The sequence below is a fragment of the Pseudorasbora parva genome, chromosome 13, assembly GCF_024679245.1.
Source record: "Pseudorasbora parva isolate DD20220531a chromosome 13, ASM2467924v1, whole genome shotgun sequence".
NCBI lineage: Eukaryota > Metazoa > Chordata > Actinopteri > Cypriniformes > Gobionidae > Pseudorasbora > Pseudorasbora parva.
Window position 1 is genome coordinate 15,234,183 of NC_090184.1, and position 21,631 is coordinate 15,255,813.

At 38.1% G+C, this 21,631-nt stretch overlaps 1 protein-coding gene across 1 annotated transcript; it reads left to right on the top strand.

Moving 5' to 3' along the window:
• The first annotated feature begins 1,124 nt into the window (after positions 1–1,124).
• LOC137038576 (zinc finger protein 665-like) lies at positions 1,125–18,729 on the top strand. The gene is made up of 7 exons (XM_067413256.1): positions 1,125–1,261; positions 1,601–1,780; positions 7,732–8,158; positions 8,258–8,347; positions 9,574–9,768; positions 14,774–15,319; positions 17,371–18,729. Exons 2-7 carry the CDS (start codon positions 1,601–1,603, stop codon positions 18,369–18,371), a joined length of 2,439 nt encoding a protein of 812 aa, XP_067269357.1. The 5' UTR covers positions 1,125–1,261; the 3' UTR covers positions 18,372–18,729.
• The last annotated feature ends 2,902 nt before the right edge of the window (positions 18,730–21,631 follow it).

Genomic DNA, 21,631 nt, shown 5'->3' on the forward strand with positions numbered 1-21,631 from the left:
TATATATATATATATATATATATATATATATATATATATATATATATATATATATATATATATATATATATATATATATATATATATATATATATATATATATATTGAAAGCTTTTTATTTAAGACTAACTTTTCAGTATAACTGATGTGTGTGTCACTCTAGTCATAGTAATTGAACATAATAAATTGAACTTGAACACAAACATTGTGTGTGTAAGCATGTTTGTTACTATCAGTCATAGCATTGGCCATATAGTGTGTGTGTGTGTGTGTGTGTGTGTGTGTGTGTGTGTGTGTGTGTGTGTGTGTGTGTGTGTGTGTGTGTGTGTGTGTGTGTGTGTGTGTGTGTGTGTGTGTGTGTGTGTGTGTGTGTGTGTGTGTGTGTACTGTGTTGGGTGGGTCCACTTTCATTACAGAAAACCAGGACACTTGGCCGGACAAAGAGATGCTCAAGTGATACTCGAAGTTTACTCAAAGATTCCTTATTAATTTCAATACATTAAAAGTATGCCCCCTCTGTATGAAAATAAAATTATTTTATTAGGGCCGAGACAGGACGTGTCCTGGGAAAACAGGACGTTTTGGTCACCCAAGTGTGTGTGTGTGACTCTGTTACAACTAACCCAGAGTTAGCCTAGTAGCCATGCATGAACTGGCTCACTTTACAGCAGCTAAAAGCACTACGCAACTTGCATGAAAAATATCTACACAGATATTTTTGTGTAGACACACAATGAACATAATTTAAATTTGATGAGTTTAACTACAAAACCGAAATTCCTGTAACAAAAATAAACAAAGTTTAAAAAAAGTTACACTTTCTTACATCAATTTTTTTTTTTATTTATTTTTTTTTTTTACTCTAAACATTTGCTGCCACAGAGCTCTACTTTATCACATGCCATCTTAAATATTTTGACGTTGACAAGAGATGACAGACAGTGCAGCGAGCTCAGACAGTGATAATATTAGGCAATTATTTCACAACATTTATTAGCATACACATAGAAAAAATACAGAGGCCTGGATTTAAATTATTGGCCGCCATTAGGCTACATAATTGAACACTTTACAAAAATACGGGCTTAAATTCTGGACCTTGGATCTTCGAAACGGGCATGTCTATCATGTCTCCAGTATTTTCCATAGGTATTTTCTCACTCCAGTGCTGCAGGTGGCGGTATGCAGCTCTGTAGCCCGACGGTGAAAGCGATAAAGAAGGAGCCTGACGTCTCGGTTTGAAGCATTTACACAAACAATCGTGTGTATTCAATATATTACATGATTTAAGCCGTATTTGATGTTTAATGTTCAATCTCGTTGGTGTATTAATTGGAATGAACGTTTACTAACATACGGCCTTCTCGCTGGTGTCATTTCATCAACAGTATCAGGATAAATAAGTAGAAATCTGGCTAAAAGGCCGTGTATATCACAACCTCCAAGAAGATTTCTTCTCAGGAACTACAAAATGCAATTCAACACAACACAACCGCATTTATGTTTATTTATCCTCAGAAACTGTTTGCTCTCATATAAGATTGTTGAGTGTGAGTACATAACGTGTTTGAATGATGGATGTTTTTGTGTGTAACGTCAGATGTTGATGAGAGCTGATGGAGATCCGATCTGTGACTCTCAGTCCTGCTGTAAATCAGTAGGAACTGATCTGTCCATGCTGGATATTGATGATTTCTTCACAGAAATCTCTCAGCTGAAGAAAGAGGTGGCATTACTGGAGGCAAAGCTGAGGGAGAGAGGAGGCAATCTCCATGAAGAGGTATACACATTCAACATTCATTTACCTTAATGGCTATGTAAAATCGTGCTTCTAATTGTTAAATAGACTTCTCAAATTGATTCAAAGTCAATTACAGAATATGTACAATTGTACTTATTGTTTATATAATTTTTGCAATTTATTATGGGTGTTTTCCATTTTTATATACTCCAAAATATTTATTCCTGTGATCAAAGCTGCATTTTCATCAGCCATTACTCCAGTCTTTGTCACATGATCCTACCGAAATCATTTGATACGCTGTTATAATTCATGTTAGAAATAGATTTTAAATTATTATTGATGAGTAATAACAAACTGTATTTATTCAAAATAGAAATATTTTCTAACAACGTAAATGTATACTACTTTTAACACATCCTTGCTAAATAATTGTATTTCTTTAAAGGGGTGGTAAAACACGATTTCACTTTTCTAACTTTAGCTAGTGTTGCGGTTTGAGCATAAACAACATCTGCAAAGTTACAATGCTCAAAGTTTAAAGGAATGGGAGATATTTGCTTTTAAAGAAATCAATTACTAAGAACTACAGCTAACGGTCGGTAGGGAGCTACAGCCTTTTCCTCCTTGGTAGCTAACATCACCAGCCTCAATATTAATAAAAACTCCTCCTCTGAGTATATTAAATAAGGGGGCCATATTTTATTGCTGTGTAATAATAAGCGGGAGTGCCGTCAGTTGTGCAGTGCCGACGAAACGCTGTTATTTTCATCCAGATTGCAGGTACACTTTGTTCATCCTTCCTAGGGATGGGGAGTTGGTTTAAATGTATTTTTAACTCGGCCCCTCATAATTATTACCCAAATCTCACCCTGCAAAATTTTACGGAGGAAAGCTCACAATCATCAGTTCAATGAAGTTCATTGAAGGATTCGCACAACGGCATTTCCTGAAAGATGGAGCAGTTCCAACTTTAAAAGCAGAAGCTGTTTACGGGCCACAACCTGCAAAATGTAAAATGCCTTTGATCTGGCACTGAGACAGAGACTGAGTGCGTGAGTGAGTGAGAGACTGACTGACTGAGTCTTTTAATGTTTATTTTAGGTTTCGTACACTTCAAATTACAATACACAATCACAAAAATGTCACACATCAGGAGAAGTCAGGGTATCCGCGGGGTCTTGAAAAGTCTTAAAAGGTGATAAATCAATTTTGGGAAAATTAAGACCCTTATAAAGTCTTTAAAAGTCATATCACGGCTTTATAAAGTCTTACATTTTGAAAGTATTTTGTTCAAGCTTTGTCAAAAGAGTTTGACTCCAAAAAGTATTTATGAATATATTTATTTTCATCCCCATAAGTGTTAAGAAAACAACGGGGTGCTCAGTCTGAGATCGGCTCGGAGCGCGCGCGCCAGAGATGGACATTCGCACCACCACCAGCCAAATGCGGCTGATTTTGAGTTGTGGCGGGTAAACTCGCTTCACCTACCGAGCTGTTTCACCTCTTTAAACTTTGTTCAATGCATGCGAGTGCTACCGTATGTGCGCATATAACCAGTCGTTTTCTCCGTCATCACTCGCGTGAAGACGCGCTGTGAGACTCGCGCGCTGAGAGAAGATCTGACACTGCATCATCCGAGAGCGCGTGCTCGTCTCACAGCGTGCAAATATTGAGTTCTCTTTCAAGTCTTGCGCTTACACGGACAAACTCACACAAGAAGTATGTCAACATGTCCATCTTGATGAGTATCCTAGCAGACATAGTCTGAATATGCCTTAAGTGAACTGTATAGTATGCACAGTCGAGAAAGGCGAGCATATCCCTGCATCAGGTCTGCCTGAGTGATGTCCTTATATTTAGTTTGACATTAAACAATGCTCTTGATTGAATAGCTTTTGTAAGTTTAATAAGGATTAATCTTTCATTTAAACAGTTAAATATGCAGTTATTTTACATTTGATTACTTTATTCAATTTCTGTACCTTTCTGCAGGCCAGTAGGCATGTACATTATTATTTAATGTACACATGAGTGAGGTCGGGTTAAACATCTTAGTTTGAATTTTATTTTTCGGTTTTCGGCTTTGGTTTCTTCTTTTTTGGTTTCGGCCAAGAATTTTGATTTTGGTGCCCATTCTGACAATGTTCTACTCAGTATGTTGTCAACACGCTTCAAAGATGCCAGAATGAATAGTTTCATTCATGGGACTAAAAACCATAAAACTGGAAGCCATAAAAGACCACAAATCATCGTGAAAATGTCAGTATTTCATTGAGACTTGAGATTAAATAAACTGCTTAAGTATTGTAGAGCTTGTAGTATTAATTTTCACATGCAGTTACACATTGTCAGTTAAAAACAAAAAAGTAGCTGGTAAAAACATTGAGTGGTAGACTTTGAAAAAAGTTAATTTTCATCCCGGTCTACAGGTGACGTCATGTATTTTGCGAAATGCGCAGTTAGGTAATGTCGCCCTCCATACGTTGCGAAACAGATATGCAATATAAAAAATACAAAATTGGCCTACGATAGAGATTTTAAGTCTACATTCGACTACAACTGTTTATTAAAGGTTTGTTGCAGATTAGAACTTGAAGTGCGATGAGGTCTTAAAATATTTTGAGAAGGCCTTTAAAAAGTCTTAAAAAGGTATTGAAATTAACTTCAGGATTCCTGCATATACCCTGGAAGTGGATGATCTTGTGGTGTAAATCCAGCAGGCCCCATCTCCGTCAGTGTTTACACATATAACGGTGGCCCACAGCCCGTGATAACTTTACGGATTAACTAACACAATCATTTTCTACCCTGTTCCCTCACGTAATGTCACAAATGATGAATTCAGGGTGAAGGATACTTTTCCCAAGTCATCTTAATGCCAAAAAGTGTCCCAATCACCTTGAATTCACCCTATATCTGGATAAGTGGATGATCTTGTGTTGTTAATCCAGCAATCTCCTTCAGTGATGTAACTTTAAGCATATAGCACAGCCCGTGATAACTTTACAGATTAACTAACACAACCATTTTCAACCCTTTTCCCACACGTAATGTCACAACATACATCAGGTGAAGTGGATGATCTTGTGTCGTAAATCCAGCAGACTCCAACTCCCTGTCAGTGTTATAATGCTGGCACCCACCCACAGCCCGTGATAACTTACCGGTCAACGAACACGTGAACTAAGCGGTTAGCGAATCAGAACACAGCTGTGCCAGCTAACCAGTCTAAGCCCATTGCCTATTTTTGAGGGACTCATTTATAAAGCGTGCATGCGCACAAAACAGGGATGGAAACGTACGTACACCAGTTCCCACGCAAAGTTTGTGATCTATAAGAAACAGACTTGATGGGAGAATGTGTGAACCTTTAAGCAAACTTTGAGCTGTGTGTACGCACATTCTGGAGACAAAGGGATTTGGCGACACAGATGGTGAGGTCGTAAACTGAAGTTAGTTTGTAGAAAATAAATGTGAGATAAGAATTAATTAATGACATTTAATTTACACTCCATTTCATACGTTATATCCGAGTTTTCATCTAGGGACATTTTCAGCAAAACTGCATGAATTTTATTTGATTTGAAATGTTTAAAATGAACAAAATATTTTTTATTAGCCTAAAATGACACTAGTATTTTCCGGACTATAAGTCGCTCCGGAGTATAAGTCGCATCAGTCAAAAAATGCGTCATGACGCGGAAAAAAACATATATAAGTCGCACTGGACTATAAGTCGCATTAGGGCAGAGCTGGAGCCACGCGCATGCGAGCACGCGAGCACCCGCGCGCGCATGCGAGCACCTGCTCGCGTGCACTCGCTCGTGCCCGCTTCACTGCATAACCCGAGCAGAAGAAATAAAGTTTGAAGTGAGTGAGAAACTTGTAAGGGACTGGCGAAAGCATAGGTTACTTTAACTGTGATGAAGAGGAAAAAGAAATCTACTTGCGGACTGTAAGCAAGATGGCCAGAGCTGAAGGAACGAGTCCACAGAGGCTTGAACTCTCTGCCGGGAGAGGCGCAGCCGCGCGAGACGAACGCTGTGAGACTCGTTCTCCGCTGCATATTTTACAACATGCTGTTTGTGTTTTGCAGAATAAGGTTTTCTTTATGGGGGCATTTTGTTTGTGTTCAGTCTTTCTAAGTTGTTGTCTATAAGTAAATATTAGGCTACAGGAGCAGCATAGAGCGCATTCTCGCGGCTATATGTTTATTCTTGTCAGTCAGTATGAACTAAATTTGATATATAAGTCGCACCTGACTATAAGTCGCAGGACCAGCCAAACTATGAAAAAAAGTGCGACTTATAGTCCGGAAAATACGGTATTTATTTATGTTTTTATGGATATTTTGATTTTCTTCTAAAACATAAAAATGATATTGAATGATATTCAGCAATGTAATGTGTAAGGCACAAATAGCATTTATAGTCCGTATGTAATATTTTTTAATGTCTTTTACCTTTGACAGTGTTAAACATGGTGTCACATGGATGGGATTATGCATGCAAATGAGATACAGAAGAGGTCATGCATAGAAAAACTAGGCGTTGTAAGCTCCATATATAGTGATTTCGGGGGGGAGACAGGTTGGAGAAGCACATGCGCACAATTTGCTGCTGGCTGTGATTTATAAAGGGATTTTTGCACAGCTTCTGGCTTCATGGTTTTATAAATCAGAATTTTTTTGTGCGTACGCAAAATCTAGCTTTTGTACGTACGTACAATTTTAGGATGAAATCTACGTGAAGTTTTATAAATGAGACCCCGGGTCCGGATGGTTATTTAAATGAATTTTATAAAACATTCAGAGAAGTTATATCCCCATTATTACTAAATGCATATCATGCGGCACTGAAGACTGGTACCTTGGCCCCCTCATGGAATAATGCAACAGTAGTTGTTATACGTACATAAGGAAGGAAAGGACCTAACGTTATGTCAATCGTATAGACCCATTACTTTATTGATATATTGACAACCATATTATCTCAATGATTAAATCAAGTAATCACCAATATTATAAATCCAGACCAAACTGGTTTTATTAAAGGAGAGGTATTATGGTGACTATACGTAGATTATTAAATATAGTTAATTACTTAATAATTAAAAGGCAAGAGACAGCAATTATTTCATTGGATCCATATAAAGCATTTGATCGAGTGTCATGGCAGTTCCTGTTTCATATCTTGGAAGAGATTTAATTTCGGAGCTAACTGTCTAAAATGGATACAAACTCTGTACTCTAATCCACAAGCTTCAACCAGAGTGGGCAGTCAAATAGGAGCAAGATTGTAGACGTGGCTGTTCACTGTTCCCATTATTATTTGCCATAAGCATAGAGTGCCTAGCCCAGCTCATAAGAGAAAGTGATGTTATAAAAGGCATTGTCATAGGAGGAGAGAAGCATAAAATCTTGCTATATGCAGATGATGTCCTACTTTATTTATCAAACCCCCACTCAACAATACCTCAACTCAAAAAATTTATTTCTGTGTTTGGACACTATTCAGTGAACCCCCCCAGCATTACAAGATCTATTTGAAGCAAATTACCCTAAATTTATTAAATGCATCTACAAAGATATACAACTTTTCTAGGTTAGGTGGAGAGTATACGAATGAATATATTATCTAGACTTCTCTACCACTTTCAAATGTTACTTGTAGAAATTCCCAAAAATGTATTTGTCAAGTAAGAGAAACAGATTTCTAAAGGAAATGGATGCCCTTTTATGGACTTCAAAACAGAATTTCCTTTTGACTGCTAATGCTTGGAAGAGCCAGAACATTTTTTTAACACAATTCTTATTGTATTCGTCTGAAAGAAGAATGTCATATTCCTAGCAATGGAATTACTTGAGGGTACTTTGAGTAAATCATGGGCTTTTTTCTTTCTTTCTTTTTTGCTTTTGGGTGAACTAACCCTTTAATTCTATCAATATTGTAACAGGGGTTCAAGCTTTTATCTTTTCTGTCTCTCAGGATGTGGGGAAGGTTGCCTGTCCATATGTGTCAGTGTGTCTGACTGATGGGACCTCCACAGAATCTCAGGACTCAGCCTGGACCTGCATAGATGAACCCACACTGCAGCAGCACTCTGAACAGAGATCCAGAGACACACAAGACTCAGAGCTTAGCCTTACTTTGCTCTGTTACACTGACCCAAACCCCACAAACACTCAAGAGAGTGTGAGTGAAAGCGATCCGGGGCTGCAGGATGGATCCGCGCCCACTCTCCACAGCTTCACGGAGTCTCTGGGTTCAGTGCGCAATGATGGAGAACAGCAGTTCCTGCAGATGCCATTGAAGATGTGTTCAGTGAGACTGGTGGACTGCATGCTTGCAATAAACTTAAAACAAGAAATAACAGCTCAAGCAGACGGGAATGATTACCGTAAAGATGATCAAGGTAAAGATGATAAAAATATTAATGAAGATGATTTTATACCTTCAGGTATGTTTCTTTCTTTTACTGTTGTTTATTTTTTTCCCTGCATGAACCCAATAGATATAAAAGAAGAAATAACAGTTGAAGGGGAACAGAAGGATGACAACAGGGGTGATGGTGATGGTGTTGGTGATGATTTTGTTCCCTCAGGTATGTTTCTTCCTTTATTGTTGTATCTTTTCATGACTTTTGACTCATGTCAGTTTGTGTTATTAAGATAGTTGTACATCTCAAGTTAAATGACTAACTTTTTAATTCGCTTTCAGTTCAAAGGAGGTTTCAGATATGCTTCAACACAAAAAAAGATGACTTTATGATTTTCAAAAGATGCAATGTTCTGCTGTTGGAAAAATGAAATTAATTTAATTAATGACTCACCCTGATGTCGTTCCACACCCGTAAGACCTCCGTTCATCATCGTAACACAGTTTAAGATATTTTATATTTAGTCAGAGCTTTTCTCTTTCTTCATGATTGTATGCACACTATACTGTCCATGTCGGAGAAAGGTAATAAAAACATCATCAAAGTAGTCCATATGTGACATCAGTTGGTTAATTAGAATCTCTTGAAGCATCAAATACATTGTGGTCCAAAAATAACAAAAACTATGACTTCAGCATTGTCATCTCCAAAGTCACGCGATTTCAGCAGTTTGACACGCGATTTCAGCAGTTTGACATGCGATCCGAATAATTTCGGTACCTGACATTGAGAACGCATCTAGTGATGTAGACTAGTGTCTGCGAATATTAAACAGCAAAAATACTATTTACGAATCCTGAGTGTCCTGCGCGTTTGTGTGATGAATGGCACTGACTCGCAGTTTATTCACCAAACACACATATAATTGTGTGTGACAATCGCGTGTTTCCGTCTCATACGAGGACATAAACGCATATGTCCATCATTTCCAGAGCTGCTCTGAAAGTCACTTCATGTATCGCAAGCCATTTTAGCATATAAAACTGGTTTGACTATCCATAGATGTATTTTGGATAGTCATAAATGTATTTTGACGAGTCATAATTATAATTTTACTAGTCAAAATGATATTTAGAGATATTGAAATATCTAAATATTATAGCTGCACTAGTAAGAAATCTGATTCGAGATATCTCTAAATACATTTTGACTAGTCAAAACTCCATTTAAGATGTATGTAATGATGTCATAGATATCTTCAGTAGATGTCACACATACGCAAAGGTAATCGGAGATATCTCTAATTCATTTTCGACTAGTCACAATTCTATTTTAAGATATCTGAATCATACTGCTCTTTGTCAAATCTGCTGTTGTGTAGGGATGTGATGGTGAGGATATTTTCCCACCAGTTAATCAAATAGATTTTTTTCCCTGCATGAACCTAATAGATATAAAAGAAGAAACAACAGTTGAAGGGGAACAGAATGATGACAATAGGAGGGATGATGGTGATGATGATGATGATGGTGGTGATGATGATGATGATGGTGGTGCTGATGATGGTGAGGATGATGATGATGGTGATGATGACGATAGGAGTAATAGTGATGATGGTGACAGTGATGATGATTTTGTTCCCTCAGGTATGTTTCTTCCTTTATTGTTTTATCTTTTCATGACTTTTGACTCATGTCAGTTTGTGTTAAGATAGTTTTACATCTCAAGTTAAATGACTAACTTTTTAATTCGCTTTCAGTTCAAAGGAGGTTTCAGATATGCTTCAACACAAAAAAAGATGATTTTATGATTTTAAAAAGATGCAATGTTCTGCTGTCATATTAAAGAGTTAGTTCACGGAAAAAAATAATTTTTCATTAATGACTCACCCTGATGTCGTTCCACACCCCTAAGACCTCCGTTCATCTTCGTAACACAGTTTAAGATATTTTATATTTAGTCCGAGAGCTTTTCTCTTCCTTCATGAGTATGCACACTATACTGTCCATGTCGAGAAAGGTAATAAAAACATCATCAAAGTAGTCCATATGTGACATCAGTTGGTTAATTAGAATCTCTTGAAGCATCAAATACATTTTGGTCCAAAAATAACAAAAACTATGTAATAAATATTATAGCTGCACTAGTAAGAAATCTGATTCGAGATATCTCTAAATACAATATTTGACTAGTCAAAACTCCATTTAAGATGTATGTAATGATGTCATAGATATCTTTAGTAGATGTGTCACACATACGCAAAGGTAATTGGAGCTATCTCTAATTCATTTTCGACTAGTCACAATTCTATTTTAAGATATCTGAATTAGGGATGCAACAATACAGTTAGTCCACGGTTCAATACATACCTCGGTTTTTAAGCACGGTTTTTCGGTTCGGTCTGTTTTTTTTTGCTATTCTATTCTTAGGCGACAGGAACAGAAAAAGTTAAGGATAAAAAGTTTTTATTGCAATACTCTTTCTTTATTTTTACTTAAAAGATTTGAAAACCTTTACTTTAACTTAAAGCAGCACTGGGTAACTTTTGCTCTCGGGGTCCCCCTACAGTTGGGAAAAAATAATGTCCTCAACTACTGTCGTAAGCTCTGTCATCCTACAGGGGATGCCATCGCGCCTGCATTTGTTGACATGACAACCCTGATAGCCCTGAACTAGTGATGCGCGTGTCGTCTCATAACCCGCGGACCCCGTATGTCTATTTAATGGTCGCGGGTGCGGGGCGGGTTGTAAAATTATTTACAGGCCAAATAATTTCATAAAAGCTGGTTGGTGCAGCACTAACCCCTCATTTACACTAGGGATGTCAACGATTAATCGATGATCGATTAATTGTCGATAAGACATTTGATCGATAAGACTTATCGATCATCGATTAAGCAGGGTCATGCGCGTGCGTGAGGAAACGGGAGGACAAATTATGCGAGCGTGCCCGAGTTCTATTTGGAACAATTTTACTGCTGGAGTTACACCTTCATCATGACTGCAAGCTTGCATGTGCATTCGCAGCCTTTTGTTTTGTGCAAATGTAAGTTGTAATATTGTGTTTTTGTGCAGGCCTATCTTTAGCTGATTTATCTCATAAGGATGCATTTGGTTAATAATTAACGTTAGAGGTGAGCGGTAGTAAAAGCGTGGCGGTGATCAGCTTCAGCGTGCAGCTCCAATAGCACTAATAATGACTATGATTGGGACTCATATTACACAACATTAATGAGAACATTATTGTAATAAAACATTGTGATTGTTAATTATTTGGGTTTATTTGCCGTGTGTTTCATTGCGTTGATCCAGGAAGAGCGCATGCACAACATGAGTCACGCATTCTGACTCGCGCATGTAACTTAGTTCAAGTTCACTTGTGCATTTGCATCAGATTGTGCTGAAGTAATTTGTAATATTACATTTATTTTGTGACGTTATATATGTGATCAATCATATAGGATGCGTTTCTTTCAGCGAAATAAAACGCACTAACAAATGGCTTCAGTCAGTGATGGCTACCGGTTTTCATTCAGTGCTTCGGCTTTAGCGCATACAGAGCAATGCATAATAATGATGATTGGGACAGTCATATTATATAACAGAAATGAGAACACTATTTTAATAAATGGTTGTAAAGTCATTGGGTTTAGGTGCCGTGTTCAGAGCGTTGTTCCAGGAAGAGCGCGTGTAGGCGTCTCCCATTCTGAATATGAATATCAGCAACTCAATTCAAGTTCACTTGTCCATTCGAATCATTTTGTGAAGATATATAATTTGTATTATTTTGTTAACTTTATATAAATCTGATTAATCTCATATAGGAAGCTTTTTGTTGAGTTAAATAACGTGCTAGCAAAGTTTCAGTGTAACTTACCAGTGTTGATTCAGCGCATCGGCTTCAGCTCGCGCTGTTCAAACAGCAACGCACGACTAATAATAACTATGATTGGGACTGTCACATTACATAACATTAATGAAAACAATATTTTAATAAATCGTTTTGAATTAACTGGGTTTAGGTGACGTTTCAGCACGTTGCTCTTGCAAGTGCGTCCACAAATTCTGAATAACAGATCTGAGGCGGCGTTCGTGTTGTATTACATGTTATATTTGGTTATTAAATAAGTAATTTAATTAAATTATAAATAACATCGACTAATTTTGCAATCCCATAGCCCTTTGTTTAGAAAAAAAAAAAATCCTTCTCATTCATTTGGTGAAGAACATGGCGTTTTGAGCAGCATTGCAAATAGGCCTACTGTCATGCTATCGGCTATAAGCTACTGATGTAGACGCATATTTCAGTATTATGGTTAACGATTAATTGATCGTTAATTTAAACGACGATCGATCATGGGAATTTGTGAAAATTGACATCCCTAATTTACACTGAACATGTGTGCGCCGCATTACGGCTGCGACAAGGTTTTATTCCGTCCTCCACGCAGTGCTAACTCACACCGGGAGCATATCAGAAGCGGAGCGACTAGATGCGTGAGACAATGTGATTTGCCTGTCCGACGTCCATTTCTCGTCTCCTACCAAGGATATATTGCCAATATACATGCAATACGTTTGGGAGTCTGCACAGGGTGTTTATTTTGAAATTGACAGGGATTTTTGACTTTTATTTTATATTTCCGGTGCGACTTGGACGTGCGTCCGTCAAAAATAGACTAGGCACCTATATTTAGCGAAGCATCGCGGAGAGCCGCTTCTGGGAAGCTTCCTGAAATGCTTCCGCGTGTAAACGTGCAGGTGTTCTTCTGGCGTCGCGTGTGAAATGTCTTCATCCCATGTACAGTCAGGGGCATATATTTCAGCATGTCTATATGATACTTCAATTCAATGTTTGAGTGGTAGGTAATCACCGTAACAAGCATGACAGCATCGGTCGGGCACGCCTCCTTCAGCTCACGCCAACGAGCAAACGCTGGTCCAATGTTGATCCTCGTCCTGCCTTTAATCCCATCACTTTTTCGTTTCCTCTTATTGCTTTCCTCCAACAAAACCGTTTTCTTTCTTATTTGTCTGTGCTGCTTCGGACATGACTATATTATCCGACGAACAAAGTTGGGCTCGCACGTCCGAATTTAAGGAAGTGTGGGTGTTGGTCTAAGTGACGTATATGCCGCAAAGCAGTCGAATTTTGTAGTTCTTTTTGTTCTCGGGTTACCCGAAGTTTAAAAGTACGATTAAAAACGATACAGACCCCGTCAAGCTATGGCAGACGTGTCATTCAACCTATTGTAAGTCAATGTATCATCACAAGAGTCTTGAAAATATATTATGAAGGTTGAAAAGTTACCTAGTGCTGCTTTAAAACTTTACCTGAAAAACCCTTGTACACATTCCCAGTGTATTGTATAATATAAAATAAAAATATATAAAGATTTACAGTGGCAGCTCAGAGATGTACAGTAGCATTTAAGCATGAAATTGAATGAATAAATGTAAGCTTAAATTAAAACTACACAGTCTTCAATATACAACATTTATTAAAAGCTACTGTATTAAAGGTCTTTTTTTATTAACATCATTTTAGAGGTTAACTGTCCCTTTAAGGACAAGCCGTTCACTAGGCTGCCAATTGAAGACCTGCTCACATCTCATATATATATATATATATAAACACAAGGTTAACATATAAAGACAGTTGGTTATATCTAAAGTAAAAGTGCTTGCGTCTATATATATATATATATATATATATATATATATATATATATATATATATATATTTAAGGACAAGAGGTTCACTAGGCTGCCAATTGAAGACCTGCTCACATCTCATATATATATATATATATATATATGAGATGTGAGCAGGTCTTCAATTGGCAGCCTAGTGAACCGCTTGTCCTTAAATATATATATATATATATATATATATATATATATATATATATATATATATATATATATATATATATATATATATATATATATATATATATATATATTAGACGCAAGCACTTTTACTTTAGATATAACCAACTGTCTTTATATGTTAACCTTGTGTTTATATATATATATATATATATGAGATGTTAGCAGGTCTTCAATTGGCAGCCTAGTGAACCGCTTGTCCTTATATATATATATATATATATATATATATATATATATATATATATATATATATATATATAGACGCAAGCACTTTTACTTTAGATATAACCAACTGTCTTTATATGTTAACCTTGTGTTTATTTGACAGTGTTAGTGCAGTAAGACTGTCCAGTAATCACGTGTGTTTGACAGACGTTTAGTGCGCGCGCTCAATGCAAAACAGTGCATGCACTGAACAGTCCGTGCCTTGCCAGTTAAACATTTCATTTGCGTGTAAAATGTTTAACCGGCAAGGCTTTAAAATGCGGGTAAACACCCCCTAACTTTAGTGCATATGATATGATTGGATATTTGCTCATATCAGCGCGTAGACTCACAGGCACACTCAAAAAGAGCAGAAATAAACTGAGAGGAATATTTCAAATGGAGGGAAATGGAAATAATTAATTAAATGAAAAAACGCAATTCACCAGCGTGTATTGAACCGTGAATGCCATACAAAGCGGTTCAATATTATATTGATAATATATTATATTATATTCAAGTTATATTTTGTAACTATCTTGTTCATTTTAGATGCAAACAACGGTTCATCTTCTGATGAAGAAACGGCCTCTACAGAAAAAGAGCAAATGGCATCTCAGAGTCTTTCCTGCAGCACCTGTGGGAAGACATTCAGCTCACAGGGAATTTTAGCAAGACATGAGAAAAAACACACAGAACCGAAACTCTACTCCTCTAGATGTGGGATGACCTTTTCTACTGCACAAGAGAGGAGCCATCATTCAAAAATGCACAAACAAAAGGACTTTCACTGTGAAGCAGATTCTTGTTCTTCCGATGTTCTGAAAGGTGACAAAAAGACTTTCTCCTGTAGTGAATGTAAAAAGAATTTCCATACCAAATCAAATCGTGATATTCATATGAGAATACACACGGGAGAGAAGCCATATAAGTGTCCTCAGTGTGAGAAGACTTTCTACCACTCATCCCATCTGAAGAGACACATTCGTTTACACACCAATGAGAGGCCGTATCAGTGCAGCGAATGTGGGAAAACCTTCATGCGTTTAGAAGCTTTAAAGAAACATCAACAGGCACACTCTGAAATTGTTCCTTCAGGTATGTTTCTTCCTTTAAAGGTGGCATGAACTGTTTTTGTTTTGTTTTGTTTTTATACTGTCTGAGGTCAACTAATGACATTTGTGTGTTTTTGACATTCAAAACCTCATAACTTATAAGAAATAGGCTATTTTCTACACTGGTTTTGAGGCTATCTCCTGAACGCTGGGTTTTGATGGGTGTGCCGTACTGGAGACTTGGAAGTAAACACTCATGGCTAGGATTGGAGAAGATTTGCATATTTAATGAGCTTCAGCTCCCCTTTCAGTTCAGTTCACATGAGGGAGGGATTGTTTTGAAAGCAGCAACTGGAATGATTCTCCTCATCAGGGCTCGTAAACATCTTTATCAAACAAACACAATGATTTATTTTTCATCCACCCACGATTGATTGCCATATTATTTTTGTATCACATGGCCCGCCTGATCGGTACGCTCACACACACACACACACACAAACACACACACACACACACACACACAGACACACAAACACACACCTGCACACGCCTAGATCAAGAAAGGAATATTATTTCACTATATGAGCAGACTGGTCTCATGAAATGCCGTATGTATGACACGCCAATTCGTATGCCGTTTTGGCGTGCTATAAAGACGCATAATCGCTTTTTAGCGTGTTTATCAACGCTGTTTCTTTCTACCCCCCCTACACTGCCCCTACCCATCACACACACACAGCCCCTAAACCTACCCATCACACACACACACAGCCCCTAAACCTACCCATCACAAGAAACATTCTGAATTTTTACATTTTCAAAAAAACATAATTTAGTATGTTTATAAATCCATTTACCTTGCGGGGACACACATATTCAGACACATTTTGAACGAGTAACTCAAACGCTTCCCCAAACCTACACATTTGTGTATTATAAAAAAACAGGATAACAGGCAGATACGACTGCAGGCACAATTTATTCAGAAAGTACAAATACTCCAAGTGTTCCGAGGCCAAACATTTGATTTGTGTGAAGAAAATCCACAAAAGCGATCAGAACGTTGAGTCCATCCGCCAAAGATTAATTATTTATAAAAAACAAACAATTAAAGAATTCTCCTTTTGGATCACTGTAGCTTCTATCAAATGCGTGTTCGATACTCTTGCCAAAAGTCTCATTATAGTCAATACATTTGTTATTTGCATTGTGTGTGCGCTGTTAGTTACAATGAAAGCATTTGTTAGTGTGCAGAAATCGAGTTTCAATGACAAGATCACTTCATTCGTGTGCTCTGTGATCGGCTACATTGTTTAATCACTGCAGCCTTTCGTGTCACAATCTGAATATAATGCTGTTTACACTTTTTATGATCAGATAAAATAAATAAAATAAAATAAAAGTTCAATATAAAGTGTGTTACAAATAAAATGTATTATTATTATTATTATTATTATTATTATTATTATTATTATTGTAACCTTGAGAGCTGTAATATTAAAAACGTGCTAAGTTTTCTAGTGAGTAATCAACTCTTTAATATAAAGGATGTTAGTCAATCACAGCAGTGGGCGTTTACACTGTAGTCTTATGAAAATAAAAATTCTTTTTTTTTCCTAAATTGACCAATTTTTTGATGTTAAAATCATATTAACATTATAATTACACCCGCAGTTCATGAACCTTTTCATTACAAGGGAGGTTTCAGATGTGCTTCAACACTTTGCTTTTTAAACAATAATATTTTCTCCTGTAAAATTAATAGATTTCAGGCTGCTAACAGTGTTTCTGGTGTAGTGACTTCATAGTGAAATCATGCTTAGGATGCAGGTCAAGATTGATTTTAATTTATAATGGCCTCTGTCAGGAAAATCAGTCACTGGTTGTGGTGATGTGGTCTAAATTTGAGATCAGTTTGTGTGAGATGTTTGAGAAGATGGCAGGTCTGAAAAATAGAGACATTTGCAGAAGTGATGTGATTCATGATTGATGTCCTTTATATAATACAGAAAGTTGGTTCTTGTTTTTATTATTTGCAAATAGTGTACTTGTAAGTCAACTTATATTTTGTAACCATCTTGTTCATTTTAGATGCAAACAACGGTTCATCTTCTGATGGAGAAACGGCCTCTACAGCAAAAGAGCAAATGGCATCTCAGAGTCTTTCCTGCAGCACCTGTGGGAAGACATTCAGCACACAGGGATTTTTAGCAAGACATGAGAAAAATCACACACAACCGAAACTCTACTCCTCTAGATGTGGGATGACCTTTTCTACTGCACAAGAGAGGACCAATCATTCAAAAATGCACAAACAAAAGGACTTTCACTGTGAAGCAGATTCTTGTTCTTCTGATGTTCTGAAAGGTGACAAAACGTCTTTCTCCTGCAGTGAATGTAAAAAGAATTTCAGTACCAAATCAAATCGTGATATTCATATGAGAATACACACGGGAGAGAAGCCATATAAGTGTCCTCAGTGTGAGAAGAGTTTCTACCACTCATCACATCTGAAGAAACACGTGCGTTCACACACCAATGAGAGGCCGTATCAGTGCAGCGAATGTGAAAAAACCTTTACGCAGTTAGAATCTTTAAAGCAACATCGTCAAACACACACTGATGAAAGACCCCATCAATGCTCATTTTGTGATAGAAATTATCGTGATAAAAAAGCGCTAATATCTCACGAAAACACGCACACTGGAAAGAAACCGTACCTCTGCTCTACGTGTGGAAAAAGATATGCTGATCTTTGTCGTTTTAAAGATCACCAGAGAGTGCACACGGGAGAAAAACCATTTCAATGCAACATTTGTGGAAAGAGTTTCAGTCGACGGGATTACTTAGCAACTCACCAAATAACGCATACTGGAAAAAAACCTTTCAAGTGCTCTCACTGTGACAAGAGATTTACTCTTTTAATTGGCATGGAAAACCATAGAAGAATCCATACGGGAGAGAAACCTTACCACTGCTTCATCTGTGGGAAGAGATTTTATTCTTCCGCTGTTTTGAATAAGCACAAGAAGATACACGCTAAAGCTCAAACTCCCCTGGGAACATCCCAACCTAATATAACACCTCCTTGATGAACCATCTGTTAAGAAAAGACTCAACTCTTCTCAAAATTGGACAATTGGTGTGGTTTGCAATAAAATGTTATTCTATCCGGCTTTAGTTTTGTTAGTAAATCCTGCTTTGGAAATTTGTTTCAGCTGTGTGTTGTTTTTCTAACAGCTAGAGCTATGGTGCTAGAGCATTACTTTTAGATAGCTGTCACCCAACATTTGAATTTAATTTTACTTAATTGTTCTTTGTTGTTTTGTCTTTCCGTCTTCATTTATACTTTTTAATTGATACATTATATTTTATATTTTCTACTTCCATTATAGTTTGTTTCCATGAAATACTGAATAGCATTGTAATAAAAAAAATTATTGAAATCAACTTGCATGTTGTTTGTTGACCAGTGAAACCAGAGGCCCACTCATATTTTGTTAACATACATTAATTGTTTCCGCCACTAAGTAAAACAAAAGAGTATTGTGTGTTATTTATATCTTGCAATTCTGGCAAAATTTGCAATTGTCAGTTGGAAAAAAGAGTTAGAAATCCCAAAAAGTCTGTGTTCCTTTAACTAATTCATCCAATTTACTTTTCATTTTTACATGAACATGCTGGTACATTGTAGTTGCATTTTGGCCCAGTTTCATTGGGTTTAGATTAAAGGGGGGGTGAAACACTCAGTTTCAGTCAGTGTCATGTCAATCTTGAGTACCTATAGAGTAGCATTGCATCCTGCATATCTCCGAAAAGTCTTTATTTTTTTTATAATTATATAAGAAAGATGCGCTGTTCTGAGTCTTTCCGAAAAAAGCTGAGCGGGTGAGGGCGTATCGTGTGAGCGGAGCTAAATAATGACGTGTGCTGCTATTGTGTTGAGTCGAGTGCGTCGTAAAGCTGTGTCATCCCTAACAGCGGGAAAAAAACTTTATTCAAAATAAAAATATGGCTTTTAATCAGATACAGCCATACATCTATGATCCGGAATCAGACCCAGAGGCTGCAGTTGAACAGGAGCAGCAGCAAAAACGACTAGAGCAGGACGTCTCTATGTGGTACAAGTTATACACTAACTATATAATATGCTTAGCGGCTTGTGTTATTTACATATTTATACTTGAATTATATCGTCATATTTTTGTCTTTGAAGGTGTACATATGGGAAGTGCAGTTGTGCACGTGTGTGTGTGTGTGTGTGTTTACGCGTGGTTTGTGTAGACAATTGTAACGTTAGTAAGCGGACTGGTTTTGCACGGCAGGCTAAGTTAGTGTTTACATAGAAAGACACGGAATAGTAGCGCATTTGAATGAAGAAGCGCGCTTATTTAGTTCAACATATTTCCCCACTCTTTGTGTATTGTTGTTTGGAGTGCTTTTACAATACACAAACATAAAGTTACACATATAGTGGCCAGCTAAACAAATGTACACGCACTACACACCGCATGCTCCATTGATCAATTAACTATACGTGATCATGTTTGGGCTACTTGATGAGCATAGGCAAAAACACAGACATTTGAAGCAGTCTAACTCACCGCCTGCGGTTCTAACGTTGGGACCTTTATCGTTGGGACTGCTCCATCATTCAGCATTAGGCGATCGGAAAATCCGGCGTCGAGCTGGGCCTTGTTTATGAAACAGTCGGCACCGAAATGCAGCGAACAGATATAAACATTCGCGCAACTCAGTTGCTGATCCGGAAAAGCAAATTACATCCACTGTTGCCTTAACGCGGGGTTTTTGGGGAATCTGTGCAGGACTGTCTTGGTCTGGCAACCAAAAACGCACTTTTTTGGTGACATTGTAATCGTGCACATCACCTGTGCAGCATCCTACAAGCCAGCGCTTTGATGGGCGTAGCCTGTTACTTTCGCTCTCTCCCTCTCTCTCTCTCTCTCTCTCTCTCACGCTCTTCCGGTAGAATTGTCCGTAAGGCCCATACAAGGAAATTCCGCCCCCATTAACGTCAAGGGGACGCATGATCGCAAAAAACTTGCCGAAACTTATGACTAACCGGAAGTAGTATTTTTGACAAAGAAATACTCCCATCAAACGTCCACCTTAACTTTTGAAACTTTGTCCATGTTTAGTATGGGATTCCATGTCTTTAACAGTGTAAAAAGATCAGTATACATGAAACAGCATTTCACCCCCCCCTTTAAGCTATTTACCCTGTAACGATGTTCGTAGATGGGAAGGAAGGAGGCGGGAACCGGCGAACGTTTAACCACATTTATTCAAAATAAATAAACAAAATGAAAGTAAAACCGCGGGCAGCCCCTCACGGACGACTGCCCGCAAACACAAAATAAAACGTGGGCAGCCCCTCACGGACGACTGCCCACAAACACATAAACAAAACTAAAGATAAAGTCCAGGCCTGGTCCTCTCGTCTTCCGCAGCTCTTGCTCCTCCTTATATGCTCCCGTCACATGGCCGCGAGACGAGAGCGGTGTGCCACGCAGCTGGCACTCGTGAACATTAATCACCGGCCCGCTCTCGCGGTCCCTCGCCCCGCTGCCTGTCACACCACATACCCATTTAAACTTGTTTTAATTATTCAGTTTGAAAGTATTATAAAAAAGTAAAGTAAACTAGCCAGAAAATATAATACAATTTATTTTAGTTTAGTATTTAATACTCAGACAGGTATAGGCTCTATCATTGTGGGAGCCGCTGCTGTGACACTGCAACAACGCTTCCGGTGTGAATACTCTCGCGCAGCTGCAGACACGGTGTAGTTACGCTGAAGTGCTGCTCACGCGCTGCTCACCCTTGCGGTGTGAAACAGGCGTTAGAGTCTGACGATCTATCTATAACAAATACATCAACACTGCGGTTTCATGGCTGTTTCATTTGCATGAAGATGGTAATCGGTCAGCTTTTTTGATGCGCAGCATTTTTTCAAATGCAGCGCTGCCTTCCCGGAATGCTATGCGGGCGCGTTAAAGTCGCTTGACGTCACCCATAGGAATAAAGTGGAGCGTGGCGCGACAGAAGTGTTGCACGGACAAGTGGATCTGTCTGCACCTGCAGAGGCAGCGCAGCGGCACGTAGCAGGAGCAGAGCAGAAGTGTCAAGGTGGAGATCCACTTCTGTCGCGCCGCGCTCCACTTTATTCCTATGGGTGACGTCAAGCGACTTTAACGCGCCCGCACAGCATTCCGGGAAGGCAGCGCTGCATTTAAACTTCAGTCGTGTCGTAAAAGTGGATCTCCACGGTCAGTGCCGCGATCGTTTCGGCGCCGGGTCTGTTTTTGACGCGCTGCTCACGATGAATTAA

Bases quoted from the DNA above. Each gene is read 5' to 3' on its own strand.
- LOC137038576 (XM_067413256.1), top strand. From the start codon at position 1,601: ATGTTGATGAGAGCTGATGGAGATCCGATCTGTGACTCTCAGTCCTGC. The intron at 1,781-7,731 runs GTATACACATTC...TCTGTCTCTCAG, and splicing joins GAGGCAATCTCCATGAAGAG to GATGTGGGGAAGGTTGCCTG. The intron at 8,159-8,257 runs GTAAAGATGATA...TGAACCCAATAG, and splicing joins TTACCGTAAAGATGATCAAG to ATATAAAAGAAGAAATAACA.